Genomic DNA, 22978 nt, shown 5'->3' on the forward strand with positions numbered 1-22978 from the left:
GAAAGAAAAATTTATCTTTTTCCTCTTTGTATCTCCACAGTCTAGTTACTGGGATCTTCTTTAGTATTATTTTGAATAGATATTAAAAGAGTGAATGCCTAGGAAGCTTTTCCCAATTAGTTCCCTTTCATTCTTGATTTAGTTTGTCAGCCATAAGCCATCCCTACATTTCCATATCTTGGTTAAAAACGGTTCAGTTCAGTTGCTCAGTCATGTCCAACTCTTTGCGATTCTATGGACTGAAGCATGCTAGGCCTACCTGTCCATAACCAACTCCTGGAGCTTACTCAAACTCATGTCCATCAAGTTGGTGATGCTATCCAAGCATTTCATCCTCTGTCATCCCCTTCTCCTCCCACCTTCAATCTTTCCCAGCATCAGGGTCTTTTCAAGTGAGTCAGCTCTTCACATCAGGTGGACAAAGTATTGGAGTTTCAGCTTCAGCATTAGTCCTTCTAATGAATATTCAGGACTGATTTCCTTTATGACCAACCAGTTTGATCTCTATGCATTCCAAGGAACTCTCAAGAGTCTTCTCCAACAACACAGTTCAAAAGCATCAATTCTTTGGCGCTCAGCTTTCTTTATAGTCCAACTCTCACATCCATACATGACTATTGGAAAAACCATAGCTTTGACTAGGATGAACCTTTGTCGGCAAAGCAATGTCTCTGCTTTTTAATATGCTATCTAGGTTAGTCATGGCTTTTCTTCCAAGGAGCAAGCGTCTTTTAATTTCATGACTGCAGTGATTTTGGAGCACCCCCCCCCCCCCAAAATAAATTCTCTCACTGTTTCCATTGTTTCCCCATCTATTTGCCATGAAGTGATGGGACCGGATGCCACAATCTTAGTTTTCTGAATGTTGAGTTTTAAACCAACTTTTTCACTCTCCTCTTTCACTTTCATCAAGAGGTTCTTTAGTCCTTCAGTTTCTGCCATAAGGTGGTGTCATCTGCATATGTGAGGTTATTGATATTTCTTCCAGCAATCTTGATTCCAGTCTGTGCTTCATCCAGCCCGGCATTTTGCAAGATTACTCTGCATATAAGTTAAATAATGGAGTACCAAGAGATAACAGATGGAGAAGGGAATGGCAACCCACTCCAGAATTCTTGGCTGGAGAATCTCATGGACAGAGGAGCCTAGCAGGCTACAGTCCATGGGGTTGCAAAGAGTCGGACACAACTGAGCAACCAACACACAGGTGATAAAAGAAGAGAGGATGAGAAGGGTGAATATAATCGGAATCAAAGCTTTTTCCTTTTTTGTAAGGGGATGAACTATTTAATTTCAATAATGTTAAGACAAATGTGAATGTTATAAATTTAAAGGAGAATATACTTTTGGACTCTGTGGGAGAAGGCGAGGGTGGGATGTTTTGAGAGAACAGCACTGAAACATGTATATTATCAAGGGTGAAAAAGATCACCAGCCCAGGTTGGATGCATGAGACAAGTGCTCGGGGCTGGTGCACTGGGAAGGCCCAGAGGGATCGGGTGGGGAGGGAGGTGGGAGGGGGGATCGGGATGGGGAACACATGTAAATCCATGGCTGATTCATGTCAATGTATGGCAAAAACCACTACAATACTATAAAGTAATTAGCCTCCAACTAATAAAAATAAATGGAAAAAATAAATAAATAAAGGTGACCTCTAAAAGGACAGAAGTGAAACACATAACTTCCAAAGCAGCCAAGATTAGATTTCAAGATTTTACACATAAAAACTTGATATACATCATAATGTATAGCTTTAAATTGCCTATAAAAAGATTAAGCTTCTTAGCTTAAATATTAATATTTAAATTAAATATTCAACTTAAGAGGTTAGGAAAATAATATACTCATAAAAGTAGAAAGAAAGTAAAAATTAAAAGAATAATCAAAATAGAAGCAAGAGTATCAACTAAAGCAAAAATCCAATTCTTTGAAAAGACCAATGGAATAGAAAGTTTCTGGAAAGAATAGTCAAGAAAAGTATACTATTAGAAATAAAAATACAATATTAACACTGTACAGACACAAAGAAGGACAAAAACTTTATATGCACCATTCTATATATAACATAAACTATACTTCTACATAAAACATGTAACTTTTATAATTCTCTATGCTACTGAATTTGAAACAAAGCTACTTCTTAGAATAATACAATTATTAAAACTGACTCAAGAAGAAAGAGGAAAGCTAAAGATACGTGTAACCCCTAAAAAATTGTTATCAATGGTCAAAAATCCATCCACCAAAAAGTGCAAGGTTCAGATATTTTAATGACAAGTTCTATTAAAACTTAAAGGAACTCAATATAGATTGTTTGAGGTGAGAAAAAGAATAAAAGCTTCCCAAGTTCATCAAATATAACCTTGTTACTAAAACCATATAAGGATGTGAAGAGTTATAAGTTAATTTATTTAATGAACATATATTTAAAAGACCTAAACAAATACAAACCTGAATCTAGCAATGTATACCAACATATACCGTATGTGATGATCAATGGGGATTATCTCGGGAATGGAAAGATGTTTAAATATGAGAGTATCTGTAAAGTAATCCACAATATTAACAGATTAAAATGAAAAAAAGGAACAATTCAATAGATACAGAAAAAAGTATTCAATAAAATTCAACAATCATTAATGACAACAAACTTTAGTAAACTAAGAAAATAAGCACTGTAACCTGTAACTAACTTTTATTTTTTAAACCTTGTATCAGTCAGGATGGGCCAAGACACAGTAATAAGTAATCCCCAAATCTGAGAAGCTTAACAAAATAGCAAAAAAATTATTTCCTGTTCACACTAAAGTCTCATAGGGGCAGTATAAGCAGTTTTGCTTATTCTAGTAACTCAGGACCCAGGGATGGTACGTTCTTCAGAAATAACCGGAGCACTGAGATGGGAACATGGTGACTGCCACACTAATTTCTAAAGCTTCCTCCTAATGCGACAATGTCACTTATCTTTACCTGCTAAAGCAAATCATATGGCCAACATAATAAAAGGAGAGAGGAGTAAAATTCTACCAAATGTCTAGAAGGGAAACTATAATATTTGGAAACAATCCCAGTGCCTATTAGCGGTATGGTAAGAAAGATATTCTTGCCTGGAGAATTCCATGGGCAGAGGAGCCTGGCGGGCTACAGTTCATGGGTTGCAAAGAGTATGACACAACTGAGCAACTAACACACACACACACAACAAAGATGTATCTGGTCTTTGCCTTCCAATTCCTGGCACAAAGCTCCTAAAGCCCTTGGAATTGCCTGAGTGATAGGCACATTTTGTTTGTTCGTTTGTAATTCATAACAAGCCCCTTCCAACCTTACCTAAGTTTATGTCAATGAGGTGACTCAGGGCGTCCCTAGATACTTGAAGATGAGGGCTGACTACCACAGGAGCTAGACATGTGGTTAAAAGACTGGAACTTACAAACACAAATGGCCAATGATTTAATCAACTGTACCTATTTAGCAGAATAACCCCTAAACAATGGAGTTCATAGCGTTTCTGGGTTACTGGGATAGTGGTGTGTCCTGAGGGCTTGGAAGCTCTTTACTCCATTTGCCGGTCCTGAGTTGTACCCTTTATGATAAACCACTAGTAAATGCTAGTAGAGCACTTTCTTTTCTGAGTTGTGTGAGTTATTTTAGCAATTACTGAACCTCAGGAGGGGTCATGGAAATTCACAAATTACAGATGGCTGGTCAGAATTATGGTACTGAGCCCTTAACCTGTGGGATCTATCACTCACTCCATGAGTCAGTGTCAGAATTGAACTCAACTGGTGAACACCTAGTTGCGACTCTAGGATTGTCACATTAACCCCCTGTCCCACCTCACTCCCACTAAAAGCCTGACAGATGATTATTACATACACTAGCGTTGAGGACCATTGTGTTCAATTAGTTACTATTTTATTTCCATACTTTCAGTTGGTCCTAAACAGAAAATATAAATGTAGACTATTTAAATTAAATTTCCTTAAATTTCCTCCCACATTTATTCTGTTTCTAAAGCACTGTCATTTAAAAATACTTCCCATTTTAGTAAGATATTTTTATTATGAGTTTACAAATTGAAGTCTGAAGAAAAAATAATAATCGGCAAAGAGAAAATCAATACCTATGATTCTAAATGTTACTATGATGTCTTTTGCCAGGAGTTTTAGTAAACTTATCAGATAGTAATCATTCTTAAAATATTTACATTCTGTGTTTTTAAAACCATTTTCCCCAACTTAGATAATAACAAGAGATGAAGTTAGGGTATTACGTTTTAAAAAGACTCATTAAAAAATAAACTGCGTTAAGTCAAGAAAAGTCATGATAAAAGGTCAGTGAACATTTTAGACTTTCATCACTCAAATCTATCAAAAATTGACATTTACATCATGTTTATTTTTTCCTTTTATAGACTTACTGTTACTAAAATTGAGACTAGTTTAAAAAAATCTAGTTGATAATGTATAAGACACACAGAATCCAGGCCATTCTATTGTAATTTGCATTAGATCTTCAAGTTAATAGTAGCATATCTTATGTAAAGAAAGCAAATATATAGAATTAAAATAGCAAGGAAGCCAAAGTACTGACTAAGAACATGCCGGTTTTAGAATTGTTGCTAATGATGATTACATTTAAAATTCTTCTTAGAGTTTCACTAGAAACAGCATTACTCATATCCTGTCTTTAAGAGGTATTCAGTATCACTGAAGTATGCTAAGAGGACAATGAAGGTAGTTCATGACCAAAGTTTCCAAGATTCATTAATGAACTTTTCTAGGCATTTCTCACTCTACTCAAGGAAGATAAATTTTGTAATATAAATCTCTGTTCTATAACAAATCGAAAAAAAGTAATATAAATAATACAAAAAAGTAATACAAATTAGTACAAATAAAAAAAGTCTGACTTGCATACTACTTTTAAGAAAATAAGCCAAAACTTAGTTTACATTACACAAGAAAACGGTTATTTTTCAATAATGGAAGTAAATTGAATTCCACAGTTTACATGAAAATTTCAAACAGCAGTAGGGTTTTTGGACGAAGAAAAAACATCTTTTTAAATGCATGCTTACCATATATGGCTTAATTTGGGTGAGAATAGAAATGAGGAATTTTTTGATTATTAGCAAAGGACAGGACAAAAAATGAGATATAGCAAAATGGAAAGAATTATGACCTCTGAGAAAGGTATTCATCAAGTTTCAAAACTAGCTAGCCCTGTGGATAATGTATAAAAATTAGGGTAAATGAAAGTAATTCGTATCAAGAAACACTCTCAATGGAATTAAAGGCCTGAAAGGTACCTGCAGTGTACTGATGTATAGCATGTAGTAAAGTCAGGAGCACGTGGAATGCATTTTATGCTCTGACAATGCCTTGGGAACGCTGAACTGCAGCCTGGATCAGCTTTCAGAGAGGTCCTGGGAGAATGTGGTAGTTCATGAAGAAATTAAGAATTCCAAAGAGGCGGTGATGGAATTCCAGTTGAATTATTTCAAATCCTAGATGATGATGCTGTGAAAGTGCTGCACTCAATATGTAAGCAAATATGGAAAACTCAGCAATGGCCACAGGATTGGAAAAGGTCAGTTTTCATTCCAATCCCTAAGAAAGGCAATGCCAAAGAATGCTCAAACTACTGCAGAATTGCATTCATCTCACACGCTAGTAAAGTGATGCTCAAAATTCTCCAAGCCACGCTTTAGCAATACACGAACTGTGAACTTCCAGGTGTTCAAGCTGGTTTTAGAAAAGATAGAGGAAAGATACAGGAACCAGAGATCAAACTGCCAACATTCGCTGGATCATCGATAAAGCAAGGGAGTTCCAGAAAAACATCTATTTCTGCTTTATTGACTATGCCAAAGCCTTTGACTGTGTGGATCACAATAAACTGTGGAAAATTCTGAAAGAGATGGGAATACCAGACCACCTGACCTGCCTCTTGAGAAACCTGTAGGCAGGTCAGGAAGCAACAGTTAGAACTGGACATGGAACAACAGACTGGCTCCAAATAGGAAAAGGAGTACATCAAGACTGTATGTCACCCTGCTTATTTAACTTCTATGCACAGTACATCATGAGAAACGCTGGGCTGGAGGAAGCACAAGCTGGAATCAACTTTGCCGGGAGAAGTATCAATAACCTGATATGCAGATGACACCACCCTTATGGCAGAAAGTGAAGAGAACTCAAGAGCCTCTTGATGAAAGTGAAAGAGGAGAGTGAAAAAGTTGGCTTAAAGCTCAACATTCAGAAAACTAAGATCATGGCATCTGGTCCCATCACTTCATGGCAAATAGACGGGGAAACAGTGGAAACAGTGGCTGATTTTATTTTTGGGGGCTCCAAAATCACTGCAGATGGTGATTGCAGCCATAAACTTAAAAGACACTTACTCCTTGGAAGGAAAGTTATGACCAACCTAGACAGCATATTAAAAAGCAGAGACATTACTTTGTCAACAAAGGTCCATCTAGCCAAGGCTATGGTTTTTCCAGTGGTCATGTGGTTGTGAGAGTTGGACTATAAAGAAAGTTGAGTGCCAAAGAATGGATGCCTTTGAACTGTGGTGTTGGAGAAGACTCTTGAGAGTCCCTTGGACTGCAAGGAGATCCAACCAGTCCATCCTAAAGGAAATCAGTCCTGGGTGTTCATTGGAAGGACTGATGTTGAGGCTGAAACTCCAATATTTTGAACACCTGATGCGAAGAGCTGACTCACTTGAAAAGATCCTGATGCTGGGAAAGATTGAGGGCAGGAGGAGAAGGGGACGACAAAGGATGAAATAAGTTAGATGGCATCACCGACTCAATGGACATGGGTTTGGGTAAACTCCGGGAGTTGGTGATGGACAGGGAGGCCTGGCGTGCTGCCGTTCATGGGTTCACAGAGTTGGACACGACTGAGCGACTGAACTGAACTGACAGAGGTGGAAGTACTGGCACAGTAAATTAAAGTAGAAGTGACTTGTTTGGCAGTCATTTCTGTATTCTTTCACCGCAGGTTATGAATAGCTGGAGAAAAGACCCAGCATCCACCACTAGCGATGAGTTTTTGAAATGCCTGGTACAGGTAGCGCACAGAGTAAACATCAGCCTTCCCACCTGCTGGAATGTCCTTCCCAGCTCTTCACAGGGCGTGCCTCCTCTTGCTCTGCAAGTTCAGTTCAACTGTTATTAGAAGTGCTCATCCTGACCACTTTTCCTAAAGTAGATCTTTCAGTGTACCTCCTTATTCCATACTTAGGGAGTGTATGCACTCCATATTATCTTAATTTTGCTTTTTTAAAAATATTCTTTTCTTTCCTGCCTTCATACTAGAATATAAACTTGATCACTGAAAATATGTAGTGGTATATCACTAATGCAGAACTACTACTGATATTTCATTACAAATAACTCAAAAAGCTAGCATTTGCTTTAGTCTGTATAGTACCAAGCATACTAACAAATGTTTTCAAGGCCAAGTAAAATAATTCAACTGAAGGAACTTGTAAATAACATCATTGTGACTAAGAAAACATATATACCCATCTCTAGCCAGATTTCTTCAACTGTGACCTGGAGAGAAGCTCAGCGACAAACCAGTCACCTTCTGGGAACCTAATGGTGTATCAATTAAAAGGTTGTTCAAATAGTTTCTAATGTCTAAATCATTCACTCATATTAAATGAAGGAATCATATCCTCCCAAAATGATGACTTAGATTATTTGCTTTCATGATCTGTATGTGCTTAAAATATAAGTTTTAAAGTAAATTAGGTTACAAAACAGCTATTCTAGATAAACTGACAAAATATGTAAAGGTTAATCACTCAAAATTCAGCTTGAGTGATTTAGTAACAATATCAATGCCAATAATATTACTATGGCTAAACATGCAGTAAGCACACTAATAAGGGACTAAGTAGTTTAGTCATACAACGCTTGTGGCAACCTTCTGAGATGGGTTAGCACTGCTATTACCATTTCATTACTCAGGTCACAAAGAGGTTAAATGATGTGCCTGGGGTCTCACTGCCAGCAAATGGCAAAGTCAGTATTCAAATCCAGGCAGTCTGGTTCAGGCTGTGTGGTCAACCACTAATCTATCCAGGGCTACCTCCAAGTCCTTGCCTGTAAACAAACTGTTATCAGTACACAACCATGTAAGTATCATATCAAAATTGAGAGAAAATAATTCAGAAACATACAGCACTTTGACACTGCTGTTACATCCAAGTATGCAATCATTGGACTCACCTAGTTGGACAGGATACAAACCAGTTTAGGGATCGTCAAAGGGACATAATTAACATGTGCTGTGTTGTTTAGTCACTAAGTCATGTTCAACTCTTTTGTGACCCTATGGACTGTAGCACGCCAGGTTCCTCTGTCCTTCGTGTTGTCCAGGCAAGAATACTGGAGCAGGTTGCCGTTTCCTTCTCCTGGGGAGCTTCTCACCCTGCCCTGGCAGGTGGACTGTTCACCACCGAGCCACCAGGGAAGCCCAGCCTTCACTCTGCACTGGGACTACGCACAGTCAGTAGAACAACACCCGTCTCAGATAAACAGGAAATTAAAAAAAACAAAAGCACCTAGTCCTTTAATTAGTCTGAGAATCCCTGATCTACACTAACCTCATTTGAATTCTCATATTTTCTCAGATGGGAAAGAACACCAAGCGTGTCACTTTTGGCCTGCCTCCATCAGATAATAAATACAAAGTATTTTGAGATTTGTCTGATTTTACATTTATAAATTTAGTACATATTTTAATGAATATGTTATATAAAAACATTCAAGTATGAAACATATAAATAATTTGTTGCCCTTCCTGCATGAAAATACAACATTTAGGCATTTAAAGTACATTAAGAAAAACTTACATAACATCCATCCAGACTAAGTTTTCAGTTCTACACTCAAACAGAAAAACTTTCTTACAAGTGGCTAAATACAATGAAAAATAGTTAATTTACACTTTTATTTCATAAGTCACACAAGCCTCTACCCCTTAAAACCAGTTTTCCAAAAACTCCTTGTTTTGACTTTACAGTATCTCACTGGAAAAAAAAAAGCACAAACTAAAAACTGAGAATTACATTTTACTTAGCAGACAAAACTGGACTAAAGCCCAGGACACAGACTCTCATCTCTGAGAAACTGCTCTGAAGACGTCAGTGAGGAGCCAGGATATATAAGTTTCTTCAAGATCAGGTAGTCAGAACATCAAACGATGACTGGTAATTAAAGAAAACCAGATATTTCAAGTTAAGGAATCCAGCGCTTTTCTATGTATGGGAAAATGCAAGAGTCTGGGCTCCCTGAAATCATTCCTGTGTTAGCACCTCAGCTCCTGGGACCAGTATCCTGTGCTTCTCATCCTGAGTCTCCTCAAGGTACACTGCTGCGTGGCAAGGAGGCTGCAGTGACGGGGGGCTCGGCACCCGGCAGCTCTGTTCGTTATATCCTGAGTTCCCTCACGGCTCACGGCCTGGGGTGGCTGTGGTGGCGTGATGATGACTGCAACATCCTTTGTTTACTGATATGGCAGGCAACATTTTCTCACCAATAACAGTGATTTGGAAAGTGACTTAAATTGGCAGAAACCACAAGGAAAGAAACCTGGAGAAGTAATTTTCCATTTAATTGAGGAAATCAAAATATATCTTAAAAAATACAGTGGTATTGAATGTATCCACTAGGAAAAAGTTAGTTCATACAAGTTGATTTTCATCATAAATAATATATAATCTTTAAAGACTTAAAAAAAAATGGAACTCTTCCTAAAATACAATGCAAACATTTTTGTAAAAGAGCATTCTGGATATGAATCAGAAAACTTCTGCTAAGCTCTATAAAGCAGAAACCCAACACAGTGTGATTACTTGAAATTCAGAAAGCTGTTTACTCTCAATTTTAGCCATAGAATGCTGCTGGGGTTCTGCAATCTCTTCTCCAGTTACTTTCATGATGAATTTCTAAGGAGAAACCTATACTCACCTCATCATCTTTTCCTACCTTTCCATCATAAAAAAACAAAAAACAAACCAACAATACTTTTCCTAGGTTACTACAGAGAAGGAAGAACTACAGAAAGAACAACAGAGAAGAAGCACACACACACATATACCAGCTTTAAACCACAGACCTTACTTTTACACACAATTCTAAGTCCAGAGATTTTGCTTTCTTAAAGCATGCACTCTCCTGGCTCACAGGCCTTTTTCTGCCTGCTTCTGAGATTCATTACAGATGGCTGAGACTGGAAGTATGATGGTTGGATAAGTGGGATATTACTTGATCTTCTATCATTCTGATAAGAATTCTATGAGGCAAAGAAAAGGCATATGCTATTATCCTCATTATTTTTTTAAACAGAGAAACTGCAGCACACAAGGAAAGTTTAGTAAGTTGCCCAAGGCACCAAGCAAATTAGTTATAGAGAATTCAGGTCTTTAAAATCCCTACTCTTCTCCTCATCAGATAACAACACTTTCTTCCCCCTCCTTGGTCTTTCTCACACATAATTTATTCAGGTATGATATATATCTAAATCGTATTTTATGTGATGCATTTCCAGACACCTCAACCAAATCATCAAATTATAATTTCCTATTATGTTTTCTTTGAAATGTTAGCTTTTAAAATGATACCCATAAATCTTTCACACATGAAATTAGTAGGAAGAGGAGAGAAAGACTGGAAGCAAAAAATAAACAGAGTTTCAAAGACTTTGAGTAAAGAACCAAAAGATCAAAAAAACAAAAAAATCCTGGGGTTAAGGGGAGAAGGTTCTTTCTGACAGTATCTTGCCTCTTTGCTTCTCTATACTGTAGGTGGAGCTATAGTACTATTCATTAGGGATATAAGAGGCTGTGAGTGGAAAACAATCCAATTCATTCTTAGGATATCCATTTTCGTTTGCACTTTCAAATGGTCCTTTTCTGTTTTTGAAACATTTTTCCTCCATTCCCCAAGAACCTTCAGCCTATACTGCCTACATTCCCTTTTCTTTTTCTGGAATGGCAGAGGGCTATGATTCACTGCACATCCTTACAATGCATTTTGAAGAGAATATTCAGAGATACAGTTGCACAAAGCAGCCTGCTTTCCCGTGCCCCATTACTCAAAAGGTTTCCTATATTATCTATCAAATCTTTTAGCTGGGTAACAGTTTCTCCTGAAACTGAAAATCTTTCAGAAAAACCAATCGCATGTATCTTTAGGTCCTCAATTATTTAAGTAAAGCAGCAGAAATGATGGTTAATAGCCTGTCATAAAAATAGACTACCTGTAAAAATTAAAAAGAAAAAAATTTTATTCAAAAATAAGGAATTAAAATCCAAAACTAGGCTAAGTAAATTGACTTTGGGCAGGAAAAGCATTCATCCTTAAGAATATATAGAAATCAAATAAGTTGACCTTTGCAAAGGCGGCACTGTGTCTAATATTATGATAATGGTTAATTCTATGTGTCAGCTTGACTGGGACATGGATTCCCAGATATCCAGTTGAATACTCTTCTGAGTAAGTCTGTGAGGGTGCTTCTGGATGAGATTTAACATTGGAATCTGCAGAGCAAAGCAGATGCCCTCTCTGATGTGAGTGAACCTTACTTAATCTGTTGGAAACCTGATTAGAATGAAAAGGCACAGGAAGGGAGAATTCTTTTTCGTCTTCAAGCTGGGACAGTGGTCTTCTGCCTTTGGACTTGAACGAGGATTCAGACTACCTTCTGGTTCTTAGGCCTCGGGATTCAGGCTTGGAATTTTATCATGGGCTTTCCTGGGACTTGAGCTTGCCAACTACAGACTGTGGGATTTCTCAGCCTCCACAATCTTATGAGCTAATTTCTTACAATAACTCTATATATAGAATATTATATTTAATAATATATAACATTAAATATAACATATTTATTATATATAATATGCATTATTAACACAAATATTATATATTATAATATTTTATATTATAGAAAGACAGTCAAAAGGCACAAACCTCCAGTTATAAGATAACTAAGGACGAGGGATACAGTGTACAACATTATAAACATAATTAACACTGATGTATATTATATATGGAAGCTAAAAGAGTAAATCCTAAGAGTTCTCATCAAAGAGTTCTCATCACAAGGAAATTTTTTTTCTGTTTCTTTACTGCTGTAACTATATGAGTGATGGATATTTCAGTTCAGTTCAGTTCAGTCACTCAGCCGTGTCCAACTCTTTGCGACCCCATGGACTGCAGCACACCAGGCTTCCCTGTCCATCACCAGCTCCTGGAGCTTGTTCAAACTCATGTCCATTGAGCCAGTGATGCCATCCAACCATCTCATCCTCTGTCATCCCCTTCTCCTCCTGCCTTCGATCTTTCCCAGCATCAGGGTCTTTTCCCATGAGGCAGTTCTTCACATCAGGTGGACAAAATATTGGAGTTTCAGCTTCAGCATTAGTCCTTCCAATGAATATTCAGGACTGATTTCCTTTAGGATGGACTGGCTGGATCTCCTTGCAGTCCAAGAGACTCTCAAGAGTCTTCTCCAAAACCACAGTTCAAAAGCACCAGTTCTTCAGCACTCAGATTTCTTTATAGTCCAACTCTCACATCCATACACGACTACTGGAAAAACCATAGCCTTGACTGGATGGACCTTTGTCAGCAGAGTAATGTCTCTGCTTTTTAATATGCTATCTAGGTTGGGCATAGCTTTTCCTCCAAGGAGCAAGTGTCTTTGAATTTCATGGCTGCAGTCACCATCTGCAGTGATTTTGGAACCCCAAAAATAAAGTCTCTCACTGCTTCCATTGTTTCCCCATCTATTTGCCATGAAGTGATGGGACTGGATGCCACAATCTTAGTTTTCTGAATGTTGAGTTTGAAGCCTACTTTTTCACTCTCCTCTTTCACTTTCATCAATAGGCTCTTTAGTTCTTGATGAATATTTACAAAATATTTATGTTCTTGATGGATATTTAGTTCTTGATGGATATTTACAAAACTTAGTATAATCATTTCATGATGTATGTAAGTCTAATCATCATGCTGCCTATCTTAGACTTACATAGTGCTATATGTCACTTATATCTCAATAAAACTGGAAGAAAAAACATATTATTGATTTTCTTCTTCTAGAGAATCAAGACTAATACAATTACTAGTTTCACATTAAATTGCTTTGCTATAAATGAGGTAAAAAAGTTAACCTATATATTAATTTCTTTCTACATAGCAATACATATACATTTTTTGCTGAAACAACAACTGCCACAGTACCAAACTAATTTATATAAATAAATCTTACCTGCAAAAATTATGCTTGGTTTTTTTAAATTTGACTCTGTATATAAACACTAACATGATGACAAAAAAAAAAATAAAATGCGATCTGGTAAAACCCATTTTAGACTTCCCACAATGGCCTATATGGCTGCCTTTATCTACTCACTGCTGGAAAAAAAAAAACTGAAAAAAAAATATTCATAGCTTTTAAAAAAAAAAAAGGCTTGGATTTACCTTATTTCTAAACTGAAGATACAGAAAAACTATAAATAAGTATAACACAGATTTACAATGTGTGACATACTGGGAACTTAAAATTTACAAAGTTCATTAAGTAGAAAATTTATTCATTTACCTTAAAAAGATATCTTAAAAAGAAGGTTTTTATCAGGCTAGAGCACATAATTAAATTTACTGACTGCCTACTATGTCCTAGGTCAGGGAAACAAAAGGAATGGCTGTGAACTGTTACTGTTTATAAAGAAGACAAGCAGCTGTAGCCAGAGTGTAAATCAACTTTATCCCCAAGCACAACTTTTTTTCCCTCCTAACAAGGGTTTTTCGAAGGAAGGTGAGTGTTAATTTACCTCATGACCCAAGTTCCTTAGCTCAAAGCAGATGGCCACTCTGAGTAGCACTGTTCTAGGAAATTCCAGGTGCTTTCACCTGTGTTATTTTGTTCTTTGTAGTAGTTAACATATCTTGAAGCTTTATATATGTTTCTAACACTAGTATTTACATTTAATCTTCACAATAAGTCTGTAAAATTAATACTATTATTATTCCCACCTTATAGATGAGAAAATTCAAGCTCAAAGTTTTCACAGACAGTATGTAGGGAGCAGGAATATAAACCAGGCAGTCTGGCTCCAGAATGTACTCTTACCACTTCTCTATGCTTCCTTCTCCTTAAATCTGAAACCCTGATTTAGTGATACAGATATAAGTCTCTATTTAAGAGCTGAGAGATAATGCGAGGCCTAAAGACAGGAGCTGCACCTAAGTCACCTCTGCATGTTCTCTCTGCAGACTCTAATGATATCCCCAAGCTTGTAGGCCTTGAGGGGAAATGCAGAAGATCATGCATCTCTCCCTTCATGAAGCTTACATCCTCATGGAAGAAGCACTACCAATAAGTGAACCAAGTATGAGATGGAAGGGCTAGCCCTGCTCTGGGCTTGAAAGATGAGGGCCAACATGTTTCCATAAGGGCATACTCCAAACCTTAAATCTTGGAGGTGAACAGATCTAACCTCACAGGACTGCATATGCCTACATTCCTTATTCTGCCATTTGGCCACTAATGAAATACAGAGAGACTAATAGGTAACTTTCTCAATAACAATATCTAGATGGACACCCTGTGGAGTCTTGCTTCTGTCTTGAGTAGAGGATATTCCAGCAAATAATTAGACAAGTTGGACTGCACAGAATGAAAAGTCAGAGTGGTATATAAATTCAGCTCTCCAAAATATGGGATTAAGAGGTTCAAAATCCAAGTACCAATCACTCAGCTGGTTTTTCACAGAATCTACCTCTATGTTGCTTGAATAAAGGAACTAATGACAAATTTGAAGTTCATTATAGCCAAAGTCTTGGGACTTTGGCTGCTGTGTTTCTTGGGAGGGCAGCTGCCTACAGGCAAGTCCTTCAAGGTCATGGCAAGGTCTCTGCAAGGGTGGCAGAGACTGCAGTGGCAGCAGTGAAATAGGCTCATAAAGTTTAGGAGAAATCTTCCCAGTACATGTTTCGGTCAGTTCAGTTCAGTCGCTCAGTCGTGTCTGACTCTTTGCGACCCCATGAATTGCAGCACGCCAGGCCTCCCTGTCCATCACCAACTCCCGGGGTTTACTCAAACTCATGTCCATCGAGTCGGTGATGCCATCCAGCCATCTCATCTTCTGTCGTCCCCTTCTCCTCCTGCCCCCAGTCCCTCCCAGCATCAGGGTCTTTTCCAATGAGTAAACTCTTCACATGAGGTGGCCAAAGTACTGGAGTTTCAGCTTCAGCATCAGTCCTTCCAATGAACCCAGGACTGATCTCCTTTAGGATGGACTGGTTGGATTTATTAAAACAGTAAAAGATCAGGAACAAGGATTTTGGAGGCAGGCCTGGCTTAAAGGCCCATTCTGTCATTTGCAAATAGCATGACTGTGGACAATTCAACCTCTGTAAGCCTCAGTTTATTCTTTTTTAAAATGGGGATAATAATATCAACTTTGAGGAGTAAACTGTAAGATACATGTAAAATGCTTAGCACAGAAACCTAGCAAACAACTTACAATAAAAGTAGCAACAACTGACACTTGAGACCTTACTGTATGCCAGGGACCTTTCTAAGCACTCATACCTATTAACTCACTTATACCTTGCAATAACCCTATGAGACAGCAAGGTGGACGACATTATTGTTCACAAATACCCCCTGGTCCTTTCCGTGGAAGGAGAATACATTCCTACTCCAGTGACTCTAAGGTCAGTCTAGTGATAGACCTGGCCAACAGAACTGAGCCAATGTGACCCATCCCAGCCAAAGTTCTAAGAGGCACTTGAGGTGCCATCACAATGCTGACCCTGATGACGGCATGTCAGCCTGCATCCTGAAATGAAAAAGGAAAGTACAGTAGAGCTTCAACCCACATGTACCAGGAGCAAGAAATAAATGCCCGTTGTCATAAAGCATAGAGATTTGGGGATCATTTGGTACTCTTAATATCCTTTTTAGTTGAGAAAACTGAGGCACAAAGTGGTTAAGTAATTCACCCAAGGTCCCACAGCAGGCAGGAAGGGCAACCACTGCACACTGACTCTTTATTGCTTATCAGCAACATCACTGATGAGGACTCGGATACCAGAGAAAGTTTACTAGCAGCCACACCCGAAAGGGAGATTCACTGATGGCTAGAGACAGAAAAGAAAGCAGAACAGGAATGACTGTGTGTGTCTGATGACGAGAAGCAAAATCTGTATGTGTGGTAAGAGTGGATGCTACTGTGAACACAGAGAATGGATTATTTGCATAAGGCCAGTGGAACTTATGCTTTATGTGGTGGAAAATTAGAAAACACTAAAGTTTGGTGGACTAGGGAAGCTGCAATAAGACTAAGAGGCATCGTAATAGTTGTGAAAAACATGAGCCAGAGATTGGGTAAGGAGGCTGCTCCAGGCTTGAGACAGGGACCAGAACAGCCAGGACTGGCAGTGTCAAGAGGGGACAAGACGGAAGATGGTAAGTCACTATTTAGATGTATGAGAGTCGCATACCCACCCGTGTTTGTTAAGTGGAAAGAGGGAGGGATAGACAGAGGGATTCCTACTTATAAAGCCTGGGAGAACTATAATAATGATGGTACACAAGCCTGGGAGATATGTGTCTTGCACATTTAAATGCACCCTTGGCCCTCTCAGATTTTTCTCTTTGGGCTATTCCCAGGAAAGGACCACACTGTGGTTAGTCACTAAAGCTAACTCAGGAAATGTTTTAACAGGTCTTATCAGGTATCTAGAATCTGCACTTATCAATTTGGTATCTGAAATATCAGATACCAAATTTATAATTTAATACACAAATAACACATCTGAATTTCCACTTCTTTACCCTTTTGTACCATATTGCTGCATTATTCTCCATCTGTGTGAGTTCCCTGCAATGGCCAGGAATGGCATGTAGATAAAAATCTGAGGTGGAGGTACAGAAATGAAGAAGTGTTTCGACTTCAAGTGTCAGTCAAAATTTTTAGCAATCCAATTTGGCTGGAGTCAAAGAAACTGAGCTGTGTTAACAGTAAAGACTCTAACACTATGCTAATTTATTCAGTAGAGGAAACAGTGACCTGATGATAAAATCTGGAAATGAAATCCTTATCAAGGAAGACAGGGAGGGATTCTGATGCCTGCTAGGAGATTTGGGAACACTGAAGGAGGTCTTCCAACTAGGTGTCAGCAGAAATTGGAAACCTTTCAGGACCTGTCAGTTCTGACAGTGGGGACTCAAGGACAATCCAAGAAGACTAGAAGGGTTGGAAAACTTAGGCTGACAGAAATGGAGGAAGAAGAGTGGGTGGGGGGATGGGGGAGAGGCACTGGAGGGCTTTGAGGAGCTGATGAACAGCATTAGAAGTTTTATTCCAGGGTACAGAGTAGAGTGCTGAGTCCCTCCAAAAAGGAAGCCCCATTTGGGGAATTTGTGAGACAGAGTTCAAGAGGGCCAACATAAAAAAAAAAAAAATTATGGACAATGAGTAACTATTAAGAAACACACACACGCAAGGCATCGAGACAGGCTTAGGTGAATAAAACAGGAAAACACCATCGTTTTAAACTGAACTGAGGGCACTGATTGGAAACTCAGCCAAAAAAGGACATCACTCAGTGAAACAGTTAAACGGGGTGAAGTGAGCCTGATGGGGGAGAAATAAAGACAACTGGATTTAAATTAGAGAATGAAAAGTTACGAATTTGTCTTTTCTTAATTTCAGGAGGATTAAAAAAATTAAATGTTACTAAAACTAGGATGCATATTGGAATCAAAGAAATGACAGAGTTAGAAAAAAGTAAGTTCAAAGGGCTAAGGACTGCTGAATAAAAACAGAAAAAAAGGAAAGAGAGGAGACCTAGAAGACTTAAATCAATGGTAAAATAATTAACATGGTATTGTAAACTATAATTTATGTAGTTAGTATTGACATTTGATACTCAAAGATTCTTTCTAAAAATCCTGGGTCCAGTATACCATCTCTACAGGACAAGAGGGATAGACAAGAAAGTATACAAGGGAAAAGGAGGTAGTACCCTGAGGCTTAGGAGTTTGGCCTTTGAAGGAGAAAATCTTCTAATTTCTCCGAAGTGGGGAACTAGCCAACCTCACTTTTAAAGAGGGGCATGAGGGAGGACAGAGAAGAACCTGATGTTATTATTTGGTCTCAGAGGAGTCAAGGGCTCCCCGTGACCCCAGCCAGTTAGTGTGGCTTGAGGGGAAGGACATAAAGGTGATTTATGGTAAAGAAAGAACTCTAAAACTGAGAACATTCTAAGGAGAAAAAGTGAAGTACTACACAAGGCTAACTTTTGGTATTAAATATAACTAACATTTGGCATTTAAAAATATCCTCAGTATTACTGCTTAGGAACTGGTGGTTCAGACAGTGAAGAATCTGCCTGTGATGGAGGAGACAAGGGTTCAATCCCTGGGTCGGGAAGATCCCCTGGAGTAGGAAATGGCAACCCACTCCAGTATTCTTGTCTGGAGAATTCCATGGACAGAGGAGCCTGGCAGGCTACAGCCCATGAGGTCACAAAGAGTCAGACAAGACCGAATGACTAACACTTTCACAGTGTTACTAAAACCAAGTGATTGGATACCATCTTAACTATTGGCATAGAAGGCAGAATAATGAAGTTAAAAGTACATGGCTTGTCAGAGCTTGACAGAACTGAGTTGGGGTCCTTGTTGTGTTAATCTGCTGAGAATCCTTGGGGAAGATACTCTAAGAACCTCAGTTTCCTTATCTACAAAAGGGAATTAATAAGTATTTCTTACTCCCGAGTGGCTGAGAGTATGCTAATATGAGTGCTTCTCATACACATGTGCTGAGTGAACATCAGAGACCTTCCTATGGGATACATGATCTTATCCCAGGGGTCACCTCTGCAATTTTTAAACAAAGGTCATTAAAAAAAATAAATGTTTTTTTAAACAATGTATTTTACATCCAGCATAACTAAAATGACTTTAAGCAAAAAAAGGTGGTGGAAGTATTTTTAATGGTGAAATCATGTACTAATCCATTCAATAAATTTTACAGGGCAACTGTTAAAGTCTCACTCAAAATTCTAAATTCTAAAAAAACTTAGTAATTTAAGTATTAAGAACTACTGATGATACTACAACTTTGACTATAGGAAATACTGATATAAATGCATGCTGAACACCATATGGAAAAACTGATAAAGTTTCTTATAAATTAATAAAACCACAGAGAGAACTACTGAATTTTACATTCTATTATTACTACTGTCAACTGCAAATCTGATGTGCTTGGTGTGAATGCCAGGTGCAACGAGGCATGCCAAATCCATGTTCTTGGATTTACCAATTGGGATTGGTTCTACTTTTCTCTACCTTTGTTCCTCACCAAAGAGGCTGTCATTTAAAGTTCATATGAAAAAGAGAGGGCTTGTGACCTTCTTTCAACATGAACTAACATTTGCACAGCTTAAAAAGCACTTTCTTTTTACCACTGAACTTAATCCTCACACTAAGTAGGCGCTTTCTTCTTTTACGCACAAAGAAACTGGAGCTCCGAGAAAATTAAATTGTTTGCCCAAAGTCTTGGTTAATGACAAAGCTGTGAGACATCCATGATTTCTGACTGAAAATCTTAAGTTCTTTCCTAAGGTTATATGATGAATCAAAAGACCTATTTTACAAACATTTCAAGAGTTACCAGAGTTCAGAGTGGGTGGAGAATGCACTGATCACTTACACTAAAAATGCAGCATAGTAGGGAGGGGAAAAGACTGAAAGGCTTTAAGAATTATGAACCATTGTGGATAAGATTCTCTGTCATCTGAAGGCAGATATTCATTTTATGCATTATAACAATCCAGTTTCTTATTTCTCTTTTTCCTAAAGTCAATGGATATAATGAGTGGATCAGGGCAAGCAGGGTGTCACAGTTCTATAAAAGTTCTAAATAGGAAAGAAGGAAATGAAATTTGCTGCACAGATTTATTAGCCAGAAACTTGTTCATTCTTATAGGTGTTATGTAACCTAGTCTATTTAATAGACTCACAGAGTTAATACTTGGAAAGTTAGATGTGCTTTAGAATAGCAAGCTATAGGCTGCTTGCACAGTAGGATTATATTTATAGTACTATTCTTTATTTCACTTTCATTGCCCCCAATTACTAACGACTCTTTCCAAAACTGATTTTTGCTTAAACTAAATATAGAAGAGGCTCTCTTAACCCAACTGAATTAACTGACACTCTTCTCTTGGCAAAACATACATGCTGGGAAAGGCAAACTCATGTGTGTAGTCTTTTGACCTCCTCTAGGCTGCACAAGAATGGGGCTTGGGCCTGGAAAACTTCCTTACCAAAAAATAAAGAACACCACTTCCTGTACTGAACTTGTCACCTTGTTTGGGAACATCTTTGCCTGTTTCAGGCTCATATATGCTCCTCTTTGTTCTGCTTAAGCTTGTGCGTCATTATGGCATGTGGCCAACCCCACCACTATCTGCTCCCTGCGGGGAGATGCCAGAGCCCTTCTGCTGCAGCATAAAAGAGTGTGCAGAGGCCGCCTGCCCAGCGTGGCTTCAAGCACAGTGGCCCAGGCGAGCCCAGCCAAGAGCAGCCGACTCCACTCCACCCCGCAGATACATGAGAAATAATACATAACACTTGTAAGCCACTGAATCTTGCAATGGTTGGTTAGGTAAAAAGAGCTAACTGATACTAAGTCATTTACACAACACTGTGTTCTGTGGTAAATACCTCTCTACTGAGAGACTATAGCATATGTAAAATATTATCATGTATAAATTTTGCTCTCAAGTAATTTTTAAATTTTGTTCTTATGTAAATTTGATATGAATTAAACTTCATGTTTGTAGTCAGTCATTTTTATATCACTTTAGTCACTTGAGATAAACCCAACTGATATGAAATAATACTGATAGCATCATGTTTAACATTCCACCTCTCTATTACTAGGCAGGCCATAGCTGTCATAAAACTATCATTAGCTCTTACTGTCATAAAAGTTTCAATATTTTAATGTTAATTAAATATTTTCATTTGATTCTTAATCTTCCTTGTGGTCAACAGAGACCACATTATTTGTGAACTAATCAAATTTAAGCGGTGATTATTCTAATTTCTAGATTTTGATGAAGCCTGAAAGACATTACAAACCAGTAAATCCTCATCTGCAAAATATCCAAGACACCAAAGGTAGTAAAACAAAGGTGATTTTCACTGAAAATAATTTATTTCCTTGGGAAAGCTGAAACTATTTCCTTCTACATGCAATAGATACAATAACAGGAAAATAATTTTGATAATTTGGGGATATAGAGAAAGGATATGATACACAAGATATAGTGTTATTCATCAATAAAAAGCATATACAATATTCCTACATTAAATAATATATACTTGTGCACATACGCACACATAAGCATGGATGGATGGACAAGTGGAAGGGAGAAGGGAGGCTAGGATGTACAAAGTGGCAAAAGATCCTTACCCTCAGTCTAGTAACCAAAACAAGTTTGGTAAACAAAAAACCATTTTTTAAAAAATATCCAGCAGAGAGCTGAGGATGCAAAATGACGTATATGAACTCAATTCCAGAAGTAAATGAGCCCTTCAGAGGAAAGGAGAGACCCATGGCTGTTCTTATTTCTAGCAGGTTAGAAGGGAGACAAAGAATTGGCCGTGGGTTGGGGTAAGGAGAAACCAGCCTAATTTTTACCAGCTGCATGCAGGCTGAAAGGATGGATCAGAATTCAGAGAAGTCCCACTACGAAGCAAGCCTCTTTCTACCTGCTAAGTTTTTCCCATGGTTTTCACCAAGTGCTTGGGGTAGTACTCTGAACGTAGAGGGTGGAGCAGAGAAGTGGAGAGAAATTCATCTAAGGCACTCTGGGATTTCATGTAACAGAGGCTACTGGTGTCCAGGAGAACAGAGGCCTTTTTTAAGGGAGTCTAAGCCTTCACAGAGTATACAGCATCCTTCCTCAGTAGGCTTGGGTCAAGCATCAAGAGAAAAAAGTTCTTCAGAGATAAAGAAAGCCAGGGGCAGGACTGAGAATGGAAATTCCCTAGTGGCCCAAAGACCTGACACCTAGATTATAAAGCAGAGATATCCGTCACAGTTTGAAAAGACATGCTTCTGCTGATCTGCTAAATCTGCTGGTGGTCAGAACTCAAGCCCTGTTGAAGGGAAAGATCTGACCTTACCCTCAAAAGATTAGTAACAAACTGAATCATACTGAAGCTGCAAAAAAGCCTGACCCCAACCCAACCATAGACTGATTCAACCCCTACACCCTCACCAGCCTGAAAGAAGGGACATGCTCTTTTCTGAAGGCAAAGGCTATTTACTTCAGGCTTTACTGTTCTTAACACACAATGTGTGGTATGTAACCCAAAAATTACAGGCAAAGAAGCAAGAAAGTCAGTCAAAAACCAATAAAAGCAAATGCAGAGGTGACCCAGATGGATAACTATTTTTTATGTAATTGATGAATATTCTTTAATCACCAGCAGCATATCCTTCACAGGATATATTTAATAAACAGGTAAATAATACTAGTATTCAATAAGAAGTATAGAAAGTTTATATTTTTATTTTCTTTTTATAAAAGCATACCAAAATTCTGAGTATTAATTCCACTCCAGATACTAACTTAAGATAATGGAGCTGCAAAATAAAACATAGCTCATCTAACACTTCATGGAACTCACAGGCTATTGGGAAAGACTTATCTGTAAAGAACCATAATCCAATCTAAGAAATGCTATCATAGAAGGGTCAAAAGAGTATTATGGAAAGCACAGAATATGAAGTTGGGAGAGTCACAGATAGCTTCAGAGAGAAAGACATCTAAACTCAGTTTTTTAGAATGAGTGGGATTTCACAGATGGATATGAAAGGGTACAGCAGTAAAAGGATAAGGAAGGAC

General features: G+C 38.1%; 1 protein-coding gene across 19 annotated transcripts in view; it reads right to left on the reverse strand.

The window, feature by feature from the left end:
• CFAP20DC (CFAP20 domain containing) overlaps window positions 1-22978 on the reverse strand; it is a 261187-nt gene that overhangs the window by 206606 nt on the left and 31603 nt on the right. The window contains exon 1 of one of the 19 annotated variants that reach the window (XM_043441984.1): window positions 2455-2495. The exons of the other annotated variants lie outside the window; for them this stretch is intronic. Coding sequence (XP_043297919.1) covers window positions 2455-2480 — 26 coding nt within the window. The 5' untranslated portion in view covers window positions 2481-2495. Of the gene's footprint in view, window positions 1-2454; window positions 2496-22978 lie in introns of those variants that run through there. 19 annotated transcript variants of the gene reach the window in all.

This window comes from Cervus canadensis, chromosome 22, assembly GCF_019320065.1.
Source record: "Cervus canadensis isolate Bull #8, Minnesota chromosome 22, ASM1932006v1, whole genome shotgun sequence".
NCBI lineage: Eukaryota > Metazoa > Chordata > Mammalia > Artiodactyla > Cervidae > Cervus > Cervus canadensis.